The sequence below is a fragment of the Carassius carassius genome, chromosome 43, assembly GCF_963082965.1.
Source record: "Carassius carassius chromosome 43, fCarCar2.1, whole genome shotgun sequence".
NCBI classification, from domain to species: Eukaryota; Metazoa; Chordata; class Actinopteri; order Cypriniformes; family Cyprinidae; genus Carassius; species Carassius carassius.
This window is the reverse complement of record NC_081797.1, coordinates 11692324-11705627: the sequence shown is the minus strand read 5'-3', so window position 1 is coordinate 11705627 and position 13304 is coordinate 11692324. Positions and strand designations below refer to the sequence as shown.

The following is a 13304-nucleotide window of genomic DNA, read 5'->3' as shown; positions in this document are numbered from 1 at the left end:
TGAGTCCATGAGCCTTTCGCATTTACAGTTTACTCATTTCATGGTTCCTATGTATGTATGTATATTATATTAAGTATGTTAATATAATATTTTGTTAAGCAGACTACACTAGAGAGTAGAGTTATGATAAATTGGGTATTCAATTTGTTTTAAAACAAAAAGTAATTGTCTACAAATAAAATAACTAGCAAAAAAAACATTTTCTGATAACTCTTGGTCATCCATAAAAAGAAACAAGAGTGAGTCTAAAGATTTTGAAGCACTAAGTGAATATGAAAGACAAAAGACTAAAACAATAACTTTAATCACTATGCATCCAAGGACCTGAAAATAAGGGCGAATAAACTTAACATGAATAATGTATTGTACTGAACTACAATGAACTCTAAAGCTCTGAACATATTTCCTCTCCTCAGAAATGTGTCTTGAGAGGGGCAACTTAACCTTGAAACGCTTTCATTTAAGTACGTTAATATTATAAATACCCTCAGAACAAGCAACACTGACAGTTTTCAGTCATTTCAAAATCTCTCGATAAGTTTTTCGAACAAAAATATTAATCTTTTTCTGTCCTCGGCATATGAGTCTGGTTGAGTGTGTCTTGTGCCGTTTGTCCCTTTAGCCATGGCGGTGAAAGTCTCTCTGTCTCTTTCAAGGGCCGCTCTGTCCCGCTCCAGTCTTGCTCTGTCCTGTTCCAGCGAGGCTCTTTCCCGGTCAATCGCAGCTCTGTCTTTTTCCAGCTGTGCTCTGTCTCTTTCCAACGCCGTTTTCTCCCTCTCTGCAACGGCCTTCTCGCGCTCCAGCAGCACTCGCTCTCGTTCCAGGTCTGCGTGCTCCTTCTCCAGCAGCTGTCGTTCTCGTCTGAGTTTGGCTCTTTCGAAGTGCAGCTCATCTTGAGTCTCTGGAGGGCTTTTTTCCATCGGTCTCCCTCTCACGCTTTCTGCTGTATCTGATGAGGGTCCTCCATCAGCTACTGTGGTTTGAGTGTTGACCTCGATTACTGAATGTGTCAGTAATTCCAGAATATCACTCCCCATTTCTACTTGATACATCTTCTTGCTGGGCTGGGCTGCGCATTCGGACTCATCGGCCAGGTTGGTCAGTAAGGTCGGTTTAGGAGGGTCGGCGTCAGTAGGATCACCATCTACGGCCTTCTCCATGAGTCTGAACCACCGCCAGGATTCTGGTTTAACTGTTTCAACGTCCCTCGCGAGAGCTTTTAAAACCTAGGGGTGAAAGGTAGAGAAAGCAACATCAGGAGAATTGCATGTATACATGTTTATTTTCTAAGTAGATCTTTATATTTTCTGAAGAACATAAAGCATGGTGTGCAGCTAAACAAGTTAATAATTATAACTGAACATAAAGACAGATTCTATGTGTCCATCTTACCTTGTATTTGCATTTTAAATTCTCCCACTTTCGTTTTGCTCTTTGAGAAGTAATATTTCCGTCCAGGTTGGATTTTGTCTCTTGTATGAATAGCCTACAAAAACACACACACACACGAACACACACACTTTGTGACTTTCTCTATAATAAATAAAACCCTTGGGTTTTAAAATTGAAAAGGGCTACATAAAGTTTGGTATATTAATTAAAATGTTTTCAGTTTTTATATTATTAAGTGTATAATTTAATGTGAATATTTTTTATATTATTATGGAATTCATGCTTTAAAACATTTATTTCTAAAAACTACTTAATCATGAATTCATTTTACCATTATTTGGCTGTTTATTTCTAATGAGATTCTCCTTGCCATTGCAACTTTTATCTTACTTGCTGGATGCTGTAGTGAAATATTCTCTTTACATCTGCTTTGTAATTATACATATATATTATATATATATATATATATATATATATTATATATATATATATATATATATATATATATATATATATAAAACACCCAATTTATTTCATTATTTAATTTCTATTTATTTAATTAAAATTTTAACTTTAATTCACGTTTTTAAGTGATAATATTTAGAATTAAATATATCTAAATATAACTAAGTATAAATATTTATATTTTAAATATAAATATTTTAAAATATTATTATACAAACATATACATTTTTTATATAACTATACCAATAAATTATAAAGCCCATAATTAAAATAATAATATAATTAGATACCAACATTTTTTCTTGCTAATTTTACATAGTATAAATGGATTATCAGATCATCTGAACCATCTGTCATAGTATATTTGAAAAGGGTTCAGCGTAAATGGGGGTCCCTGATAGTTTAAAACCCCTTCGTTATGAGTTATCTATTGTAAAACGCACGCACGACATGTACTGCAGATGTAAAATGAACCACATATTGATTATGAATCACAGTGAGTACATACTCCCAGCCATTTCTGCATGTGTTCCTCCAGCCTGAGAATAAATAGCCGTGGGCCATGCGCCACCTGATCAGTGCCTCAGTGTCCTTGTGAGACCCTGAAACAGAACAGCGGTGCAGACGGACAGTGCGGCGTGAATTCACTGTAGCTCTGCTGCTGCTGTAACCTGACTTTATACATGCAAAACAAAACAAACCGCCCAGTCAAGCCACACCATAAACACTGACAACTGTCAGTCTGAAATAATAGTAATAAATCCTTGTTTATTAACCGCCAGCAGCTGCACATACCAAGTGCATTAACCCGGTTTTAAATCCACTGTGAATTCTATATAAACTCATTATAGAGTCAAAGGTAATGTGCGAAAGTTTTGCATGCGTGCACACAGTGCAGCTTCACACAATGACACTCACACTGTTGAGATGGTTGCGCCATTTCTTAAAGAGAGAGAGAGGCGGCCAAACTCCTCTTATGAGATATAAAGTAATACCATGAATATTATTGTTATCTTTCACTTCTTCAACAGCCGTTTGTGTCTCTGCCGACAGCAGTTCTTCACAGCTTTTCCAGTTTCTAACAGACGGACCAATGATATTAGATCACTGCCTTCTAGCGGTCAGGAGAAAAACAACATCTCACTACAATAAGCATCAATACATTTTGATCTTTAGTTATAGATTATATCTAAAAGTTCTGTAAGAAATCAAGTCATTAAAAATGCTGAGACCTCTAATCCACAGAAGGGTTATTATTTTCATCTAAAACAAACAAAAGTATTTTGAAAAAAAGCTGAAACAAAATACAACACAAACATTAGATGTAAACTAAATGAAAATAAAATTATTAATATTACCGGAAATAAATAAACCTAAATAGTAATTTTTTTTCTTTTAAATGAAAGATCACACAAAAGCACTTAACAAAATTACTACAAATTAAACTAAAATGATCATAAAAAATGAAAATAAAAGATAATTGAGAATATTAACAAAAAATAGTATATATATATATATATAGCATATAAACAATACTAAAATAACGATGATAACAAAGTTTTTTCCAAAAATTCTTTTTTGGAATTACACCAATTTAAAAATAGATTTCATTACAAATTTGTATCTACAATATTTATTGCTTATTTATTATACTCTATATAAATATATTATAATAATATACATTGTTTTCTTTTATTTGTTTTGTTAACAAAAGTGAAGTAAAGTTTCGCTGATGTATATTTTTCAGTGTGGGTTTATTTGTGAAACCACAAACACGTATATACATACATTAATTAATTAATGACTACGAGAAAGCTACTGTTTGTTGAACACACATTACGTTTTGTGACTCTATATGGGGCAAGTTGTCTCAACACTGGAACCTGTCATAAAAACAGCATTTTACTTTTCAGCAAAGTTTAACTTTCTGAATGACAAAAAGGTGGACTATGAATATAGTTTTGACATTTATTGTGTGGCACAAATGGTATACTTAACTTACAGACACCGTTATTGTACATCATTTCAATAAGAATGCATCACACTCCATGTTTCTTTCAACATTTACATTGTAAACAAATCTCAAAAATATTTTAGTTAAGGGACCCCTGTGCATTTAATGCATGTGGACTGTGTGCATTCGATTTTGGATTGAAAATAAAAATTATATATATAATTTTAACATAAGCAAAAATTTGCCATTTAAATATATCTTCAGACAACAACCCAAGGATTGTTCAGACTATCCCATTAACTCATCGCAGTATCTGTTTTTCCCCGAGGTTTGCCCTCTTCTCAGACCTGCGTCAGATTTTTTCGATCACTCTTTCTAGTAAGAATATTAATCTTTCTCTGTTCTTTTCATGTGGACAGTCCAGCCTGTTGCATTCTGAACTGCTTTTCAAGTGATTCGTGATTTGCTCCGACCTTCGGTCTCTTTCAAGGGCCACTCTGTCCCTGGCCAAAGCTTCTCTGTCTTTCTGCAGTCTGACTCGGTCCTGTTCCAAAGACGCTTTGTCTCTGTTAACCGCAGCTTTGTCCTTCTCTACCTGGGCTCTGTCCCGCAGAAGTGCTGCTCTTTCCCGATCGGCAAGGGCCCTTTCCCGCTCTAGAAGGGCTTTTTCTCTGTCCAGGCCTCCGAGCTCTTTTTCTAGAAGCTGTCTTTCTCTTTGAAGTTTGGTTCTCATGATGTCCAGCGAGTGACTTTCTGTCGTCTGCTTGCCTTTTTGTCTTGCCTGCTTACTCAGATGCGGTCTGGAGGCCGGCGGCACGTTCACCGGAGTTCCTTCCTCTTCCAGGAATTCCAGTATTTCCCCTTTGACTTTAATCTGGCGCAGCCTCTTACTGGGATGAGGTGCACTATCATTGTCAGCTTCTGATGTGATCACTTGCTGGCTGATCTTTTCATCAAACTCTTCACCCAGAGCATCGTCCATGAGATTGAACCATTTCCAGCAGGTGGGGTTCTTCTCCACACCGGCTGGGGGATATTTTGCATCCTTGAAAGTGTGAAATGCATTGAACTGGTGAACATGTTCTGTGAAAGCTGGCATTTGAAAAACACAATTACAAGTGAGACCAACCTTATATCTTGCTTTCAGGTTTTCCCACTTTTTGGCAATCTGCTCAGTTGTCATCTTTTCCTCAAGCCCCATTTCTCTGAGTATTGCGCTGCAAATAAAAAAAAAATGATAACTTTGAATCTGAACACATGTTGTGAGAAATCAAGGCAAATTTTAAGATTGCAAATCTCACCTCCAGGCTGTTTTAGACGAATTTTTCCTCCCGTCAAACAGCGCTGAGTTGCTCGACCGCAGCTGTATCAGTTTGGTGATATCCTCAGTAGACACTAGTGCACATAAAACAGCCGGTTAGTTGGCTTAATACTCACACTACTAATTAGTTTCGCGCAAAAACCAACAACTTACTTTTATAGATGTGTTTGGAGCTGGTCGACGCCGAATCCATATTTTATATCACTTCGGAAAACAGATTTCTAGGGCCCTTAATAGTGCACGATGCAGTGTGATTCTGTTATCATACCCTCCCTGGGAAAATGGCGCCGTACGAGCACAGCCTGGATAGGCTGCCTACTAAGTGCATGCCCTTATTTTGAAGGAGTAAATTTGCGTCCTTAAAATGCATATTTCTTGAAATACACATTTGGTTTGACTTACACAGAATTATTACGTGTGTTTGGAATATTAAACTCAAACGCATTGACGAGATCTTTTGATGGCTACTAACTAGGGTAAACCATAGACGGGCTAAACCAAAGACCAAAGAAAGGTAATTAGCATTACATGGGGGCGTGGCTTATTAGATCCAAGGGTGTCTCTAATACGTACAATAATAATTTTTAGCTCTTCTTTGTGTATTATTAAAGTCTCTGAGTATCGTTATTATTTCTGAATTATTATCTAGATGTAGATTAAAGGATCATAGTATTCAGAAACTACTGTAATTGGACTATCCCGGACAGCGCTGAGAAAAATAACAGGCTCCGCGAGACAATAAGATCACGTGACAGCTGTTACTTTACTCAGCGCTTTTCAGAATTGAACAATCAGAGCCGTATGTGGTTACTAGATGAAGATTTTATTTTTATCTATTAAAAGCGAGATCGCAGCTACGTTTTCCATCTAAGTGTTAACAAAAACCGCTATTTTTAGTGTACAAATCGCAGTGTATCTAATTAAAGCATTCTGAAATTTGAATACACTTGCGGTTCTCTAGCAGCACTGCGCCACCTGGAGGAAGACAACTTTTATTTAATTGAAATCATTGAAGCAAACATTGAATCAAACCAACATTTTCCATCTGTAACGGTGAGAAATGAGAAGGCTTGTATTAGAAGAGGAATAGGTTGTGTTTAGTTATATAGATATTTTGGTGTATTTTTTTCTGAAAAGAATATGCCCAATGAAGACACAACTCAGAGGCAGTTAGTGACTATTAGATTTACTAATTAATATAATACTCTTAGATAAAATAAACAGCTGCTTTTATCCTACCAAGATCTTTGAAAGATGTTTGCAATCTCAACTAATGCACTTGACCTTTACAAGCCCCTGCTAAACTATTAATAATAGAGGGGGGCTCCTTCCCTAAGAACAGTCAAGTCCTGTCAACTAATTGGAAAATTCTGCGCCTTGATCAAGGGTCTCACCTCAGTTGTGTAATACTGAAGGTGGAAGAGAGTGCTCGTCATTCACTCCCCTGTGCATTCACTCACTTAAGATAATATATATATAAGTTCAGTTCTATAAAACCATTTTTAAACTTTTATAATTATTTATTATATATATATATATATATATATATATATATATATATGTGTGTGTGTGTGTGTGTGTGTGTGTGTGTGTGTGTGTGTGTGTGTGTGTGTGTGTGTGTGTGGTTGTTAAATGTTTTAAACGTTTTAAAAGTTTTAGGAAACTCATTATTGAATTCTGAATGACAGAACAAGATGACATAAACAATGAACATACACATCAGCATATATTAACATATCTTAAAAGTATAGTTCAACAAATATAAAAATAAATTACATTTATTCAACCTTGTGTTGTTCCAAACCTGTATGACCTGTTTCTTCTGCTGAACACAAAATAACATTTTTTGAAGAATGTTCATAGTTAAACTGATTCAGGTCCTTTTGACTCCCTTTGTTTTGATTTAAAAAAAAATTGGTTATCATTATTATTCTAAATATCTTCTCTTTTGTTCAGCAGAAGAAAGAAAGTCATACAGGTTTGGAAGAACATGAGGTTGAATGTTATTAATTTCATTTCATTCGAGCAATAAATGTATGGACATGTATAGTGCAAATGCAATCATCTCCTTTTTTTCCACAAATGGACCTTCACACAACTCTGTTCCATCGGTCTATCGGCCGCTCTGCTTTATTATAATGCATTTTGCATCATCAGTTCAGTCATGCAAAAGCGTGTCCTTTGTTGTCCAGTGTGGAGCAAGGGGGCTAATCTCTGTGCATATGTCCTTAAAAGCACTGTTGCTGTTTTCCTCTTAAATTATTAAACTTCTTCAGTGGCTTTAAAACAATGAGAGAAGATTAGTGAGGTTATTCTGTGACGGTGTGTTTGTGCGTGTGTGCACATGAAGTGTGTGTGTGTGTGTGTGTGTGTGTGTGTGTGTGTGTGTGTCTTCTTTTTTGTGCGTGTGTGCACATGAAGTGTGTGTGTGTGTGTGTGTGTATGTGTGTGTGTGTGTGTGTGTGTGTGTCTTCTCCTTTCTGTTCATGCATTGATGCTGTTCGGTATCTAAATGAGAGCAGTCCAACAGAGGCTGATCGATCCATCGGGGCCAATTAAGCCTCATTCCTTTGTATTTCAGAATCACATTTGCTATCAAGTCACATTGCATCTGTCACTCAAGCAACCAAAATGGTTGTTTTGTACCTAAAATCAACATCTGGATCAGATACATATGTTTAGCTATATAATTCAGATCTTATTAGTGCATGCTTGTGTTTTCACCCTGAACAGAGAGTGTTTGACATGCACTGTATTGTAATTTCCCTCTATGTGAATCTGTGCCTCTCTAATCCAGCAGTCTGAATCCTGTGTTGGGGAAGAAGAGGGGGTTGTATGTGTCTCTGTAATCTTGCTATGTCTGTGTGGAACTGTGTTGGTAATCTTGCTATGTCTGTGTGGAACTGTGTTGGTAATCCTGCTGTGTGTGTGTGCATGCTGAAGTGTATTTCTCTAATGTAATCCTATGACAGCGAGCATTTATGCACGTGAATGGTCGTCAATGTTAAAGCATACATGCTTTATGTGTTTAGCATCATTTTACATTGTATGGCAGGCCGCACGGGCACACTGTCACGGTTGGTAAACCGTGATCTCTGGGATTTGCACTTTTAGGGTGAAGTCTGTGTGTTATGCGTCAGCACTGATTAGTTTGTTGGCGTCTCCGTTAATTGTCATTAGCAACAGCTGTCACTCATTACTCATCCCTATATATTGGCTTGTCTAGCGTTGTTTCATGTTTGTGACCTGTGCTTTGCTTTCTTGTGTGTTTCTGCGTTGGATGTCCGTGTTTCCCCGGAACCCTGTCCACTCTACGCAACCCACCACCAAGCAAAACCACTTACCTTCGGCTCGCTTCCCAGTATTGTATTGTTTCATTGTCTTCATTAAATTACCTTAACCTCGCACTTGCTTCCTGCCACTCCTTCACCCCAGTCGTTACAGAACGCTCTCACCAAACATGGAAGCAAACTTCACTGTCTGAATTCATTCACCACAGCGTCAACCGCATGGATCAGCAGCAGGAGAGCATCGTGAACACCGGACGCGCGATCCAAGCGATGGTGACACAGGTGTCCGAGCTCACCCAGCAGATTCATCAACTCACCTCTCCAACTGTGCCCACCGCACCGCCTGTGCCGCCCATCCCCCGGGACCTCCCAGGACCACTTCCGGCCAGAGCAGCAACTTCCGGCGCCAGAGAGTTACTCTGGTGAGCCAAACTTTTGCAAGACTTTCCTTAACAAATGTTCCATGCATTTTGCATTGCAGCCCTGCACCTTCGCGACAGAGAAGTCCAAGGTTGCGTTTGCTCTTACCCTACTCTCTGGCAGGGCCGCCTTATGGGGGACGGCGGTGTGGGAGAATCAACATCCGTGTTGCGCCTCATTCCACTCCCTCTCCGAAGAGATGAAACGGGTCTTCGATCGAGCCGCGGCCGGCAGGGAGGCCGCTCACCAGCTCTCGGACCTTAAACAAGAAAAATCATCAGTGGCGGACTATTCCATTCAGGCGGCGCAGTAGGATCGATTCCTGCATGGGCTGGCCGACCGTGTTCAGAAGGAAATCTACCTCCTCGAGCTGCCCCCAACGCTCAACGGCCTAATAGACCTGGCACTCCGGTTGGACGCTTGGATTAACCGCCTGGGTTGACAAGTCAGTCCTACACGCCATTACGTCTCTCCGGAAAAGGGGCCGCTCGAGTCGAGAGAACATGGTCGGTCCCGTCTACGATCACGATCACATGCAGGTGGGTAGAGCTCAGCTATCCCGGAGGGAGAGAGAGCGGCGGAGGTCCCAAGGACTATGTTTATATTGCGGTGGCTCGGAGCATTCCATCCATTCATGCCCGGTAAAAGAGCCAGCCCGGTAGTAAGTTTGAGGCTACATCATCGACTCTCCTTCCGGTGAAACTGCGGTGGGAGAATCACACTCACGACTGTCACGCCCTACTGGACTCTGGGGCCGAAGGTAATTTCATTGACTCTCTCCTTGCACGTCACTTGAACCTTCCTGTCCTTCCTGTGTCTCATCCCATCCATGTCACCGCACTCAATGGCCAGAAACTGCGACACATCACCCACTACACTGAACCCATAACTCTGCTCACCTCAGGCAACCACAGTGAAACCATATCCTTTTACGTCATGGACTCCCCTGTAGCTGCCATTGTTTTAGGTCACCCCTGGTTAATCAAACATAATCCACGAGTGGATTGGGGTTCCAACACAGTCACCTTGTGGAGTGAAAGTTGTCATGAGTCTTGTCTGGTTTCTGCTTATCCTGTTGTGCCTGTTTCTGTCTTTCAGAAAGAGACCATGGTGTTATCAAACGTGCCCGCAGAGTACTTGGACCTGAAGGAGGTGTTCAGTAAGTCCCGTGCTGCTTCTCTTCCTCCTCATCGTCCCTACGACTGTGCTATAGATTTAGTGCCAGGTAAGTCTCCGCCAAAAGGCAAGCTTTACTGTCTTTCTATTCTGGAGAGGGAGGCCATGGAGAAATACATTTCTGATTCCTTGGCATCGAGGTTCATCCACCCTTCCTCTTCTCCAGCGGGGGCAGGATTCTTTTTTGTGGGTAAGAAGGATGGTTCTTTGCAACCTTGTATTGACTACCGAGAGCTGAACAACATCACGATAAAGAACACCTATCCGTTACCATTGATGTCTTCAGCTTTCGAGAGGTTACAGGGAGCATCCGTATTCACAAAATTGGATTTACGTAACGCTTATCATTTGGTCCGCATCAGGAAGGGGGATGAATGGAAAACCACCTTTAACACCCCTAGAGTGCACTTTGAATATTTGGTGATGCCGTTCGGGCTCTCCAACTCGCCAGGGGTTTTCCAGGCACTCGTTAATGACGTGTTGAGAGACATGGTAGATCAGTTTATATATGTTTACCTGGATGACATACTGATTTTTTCTTCATCTCTCCAGGAACATGTTCAACATGTCAGGCGAGTGCTCCAGAGATTACTCGAGAATGGGCTTTTTGTCAAGGCGGAGAAATGTGTATTCCATGCACAGTCTGTCCCCTTCCTAGGGTATATCGTCTCGTCCGAGGGAATACGTATGGATCCTGACAAGGTTAAGGGTGTGATAGATTGGCCATCTCCAGATTCCCGTAAGGCCCTACAGCGGTTTCTGGGGTTCGCCATTTTCTATCGACGTTTCATTCGTAATTTCAGCCAACTAGTCTCACCTCTGACGGCTTTGACCTCCCCTAGTACTCCGTTCAGGTGGTCAGATGCAACCGAAACTGCATTTACCAACCTCAAGAGACGCTTCGTTTTGGCTCCCATCCTTGTAGCCCCTGATCCCACACGGCAGTTCGTGGTGGAGGTCGACGCATCAGAGGTGGGGGTAGGAGCAGTTCTTTCCCAACGTGCTGCCTCGGACGATAAGATGCATCCCTGCGCGTTTTTCTCTCATCGGTTATCACCTGCTGAACGCAATTATGACATTGGTAACAGACAATTGTTGGCCGTCAAATTAGCTTTAGAGGAGTGGCGTCACTGGTTGGAAGGTTAGGGGGTACCTTTCATCGTTTGGACTGATCACAATAATTTAGAGTACATTAGAACTGCCAAAAGACTCAATTCCAGGCAGGCTCGGTGGGCACTTTTTTTCGGTCGTTTTGATTTTACTCTGTCGTAACGCCCGGGTTCCAAAAATGTCAAACCCGGTTCTTTGTCACGTCTTTTTGACCCTCCGCCCGCCCGGTGACTCCCGAGTGTATTTTACCTGAAAAAAATAGTCGTCTCAGCACTCGTATGGGAGGTCGAATTGAAGGTCAAGACGGCCTTAGAAAGGGTAACGCCTCCGCCCGGTTGCCCACCGAATCGTTTATTTGTGCCAGAAGAGTTACGGTCCGAAGTTATTCAGTGGGGTCACTGCTCTAACGTTGCTTGTCATCCAGGGATAAGCCGAACCAAGGGGTTAGTTAAACAACGATTCTGGTGGCCACTCATGGCTCGTGACGTCCACGATTTTGTTTTGGCTTGCTCAGTTTGCGCCAGTGGTAAGTCGTCTAACCGGCCTCCTGATGGGCTTCTTCAACCGCTGTCTGTCCCTTCGAGACCCTGGTCACATATCGCACTAGATTTTGTTACCGCCCTCCCGCCCTCTAATGGCATGATGGTCGTTTTGACCATAGTGGACCGGTTCTCGAAGGCGGCACATTTCATTCCCTTGCCCAAATTACCGACAGCCAAGGAGACAGCGGTCACTGTCCAAGATCACGTTACATGGCCTCCCTACATGGCGCACTAAGGCCAAGGCCGATCGCCACCGTTCAAAGCCTCCCATTTACATCGTGGGTCAAAAAGTGTGGCTTTCTACAAACAATATTCCTCTCCGTTTCGAACAAATTAGCTCCCAAATTCATTGGCCCGTTTACTATCACCAAGATCATTAGTCCGATGACAGTTGGCCTCAAACTACCTCCAGCGTACAGGAGGATACATCCCGCCTTCCATGTGTCCAAAATTAAACCCGTGTTTTATTCACGTATTAATCTGCCTACCCTGGTTCCCCCGCCGCCGCGTCTTGTAGATGGGGAACCGACCCATTCGGTTAATCGTATTCTGGACTCGAGACGGAGGGGACGAGGATTCCAGTACTTGGTGGACTGGGAAGGTTACGGTCCGGAGGAGAGGAGTTGGGTACCTGCTAGGGACATACTGGATCACTCCCTTATTGATGATTACAATCAGCAGGTAGGCCTATTTATTGCCTTGTCTAGCGTCTTGTGTTCGTGAGAGCGTTGTTTCATGTTTGTGACATGTGCTTTGCTTTCTTGTGTGTTTCTGCATTGGATGTCCGTGTTTTCCCGGAACCCCGTCCACTCTACGCAACCCACCACCAAGCAACACCACTTACCTTTGGCTCGCTTCCCCGCAGTTCCTGTGTCACCCTCTCCTGCTGCCAACTCACCTCCGCCTTCCGGATTCGTCATTCATCACCACCATCTTGGACTGTGCATTCCTCCCAGCGTTATTTGTGTCCCAGTATTGTATTGTTTCATTGTCTTCATTAAATTACCTTAACCTCGCACTTGCTTCCTGCCACTCCTTCACCCCAGTCGTTACACACACACTCGACTCCACGTGTGGGCAAGGTTTGACATCATCAGGCGTCATTGCCTTGCTGAGGTGATATGGGAGGGCAGGATCAGCAAAGACATTTGGCTTGATCTCTAACTTTCCTGAGGCGTGGCTGGGGGAAGGGAACGACTGGTTCGGAATGACGAACTGGAATTAGGATAAAGATAGGAAGTACAGGCCAAAAGTTTTGAGAATTACATAAATATTAGAAATTGGAAAAGTTGCTGCTTAAGTTTTTATAATAGCAATTTGCATATACTCCAGAATGTTATGAAGAGTGATCAGATGAATTGCATAGTCCTTCTTTGCCATGAAAAATTACTTAATCCCAAAAAAACCTTTCCACTGCATTTCATTGCTGTCATTAAAGGACCTGCTGAGATCATTTCAGTAATCGTCTTGTTAACTCAGGTGAGCACAAGGCTGGAGATCATTATGTCAGGCTGATTGGGTTAGAATGGCAGACTTGACATGTTAAAAGGAGGGTGATGCTTTAAATCATTATTCTTCCATTGTTAACCATGGTGACCTGCAAAGAAACGTGTGCAGCCATCGTTGCATTGCAT

At 41.4% G+C, this 13304-nt stretch overlaps 2 protein-coding genes across 3 annotated transcripts; both read right to left on the bottom strand.

Moving 5' to 3' along the window:
• Window positions 1-285: 285 nt before the first annotated feature.
• LOC132125301 (myb/SANT-like DNA-binding domain-containing protein 4) lies at window positions 286-2929 on the bottom strand. 2 transcript variants are annotated; one of them, XM_059536671.1, is made up of 4 exons: window positions 2776-2929; window positions 2366-2459; window positions 1393-1486; window positions 286-1226 (listed from the first exon to the last, which is right to left on the bottom strand). In XM_059536671.1, exons 1-4 carry the CDS (start codon window positions 2795-2797, stop codon window positions 522-524), a joined length of 915 nt encoding a protein of 304 aa, XP_059392654.1. In that variant the 5' UTR covers window positions 2798-2929; the 3' UTR covers window positions 286-521. The 2 variants fall into 2 exon arrangements, with proteins under 2 accessions (XP_059392654.1, XP_059392655.1); XM_059536672.1 differs by having other exon boundaries at window positions 2366-2532; window positions 2776-2914.
• Window positions 2930-3587: 658 nt separating this feature from the next.
• zgc:171459 (uncharacterized protein LOC562056 homolog) lies at window positions 3588-5613 on the bottom strand. Its single transcript, XM_059536017.1, has 4 exons — window positions 5286-5613; window positions 5113-5206; window positions 4941-5028; window positions 3588-4856 (listed from the first exon to the last, which is right to left on the bottom strand). Exons 1-4 carry the CDS (start codon window positions 5323-5325, stop codon window positions 4164-4166), a joined length of 915 nt encoding a protein of 304 aa, XP_059392000.1. The 5' UTR covers window positions 5326-5613; the 3' UTR covers window positions 3588-4163.
• Between the last annotated feature and the right edge of the window lie 7691 nt (window positions 5614-13304).

Excerpts from the sequence above, each read along its gene's own strand:
- LOC132125301 (XM_059536671.1), bottom strand. The coding sequence starts at position 2,797 with ATGGCGCAACCATCTCAACAGT. Across the intron at positions 2,460-2,775 it reads GGCGCAACCATCTCAACAGT|GGTCTCACAAGGACACTGAG; the intron begins GTGAGTGTCATT and ends GTTCTGTTTCAG. Across the intron at positions 1,487-2,365 it reads ACATGCAGAAATGGCTGGGA|GCTATTCATACAAGAGACAA; the intron begins GTATGTACTCAC and ends GTGTTTTTGTAG.
- zgc:171459 (XM_059536017.1), bottom strand. The coding sequence starts at position 5,325 with ATGGATTCGGCGTCGACCAGCTCCAAACACATCTATAAAA. Across the intron at positions 5,207-5,285 it reads CTCCAAACACATCTATAAAA|TGTCTACTGAGGATATCACC; the intron begins GTAAGTTGTTGG and ends TATGTGCACTAG. Across the intron at positions 4,857-4,940 it reads ACCTGAAAGCAAGATATAAG|GATGCAAAATATCCCCCAGC; the intron begins GTTGGTCTCACT and ends CACACTTTCAAG.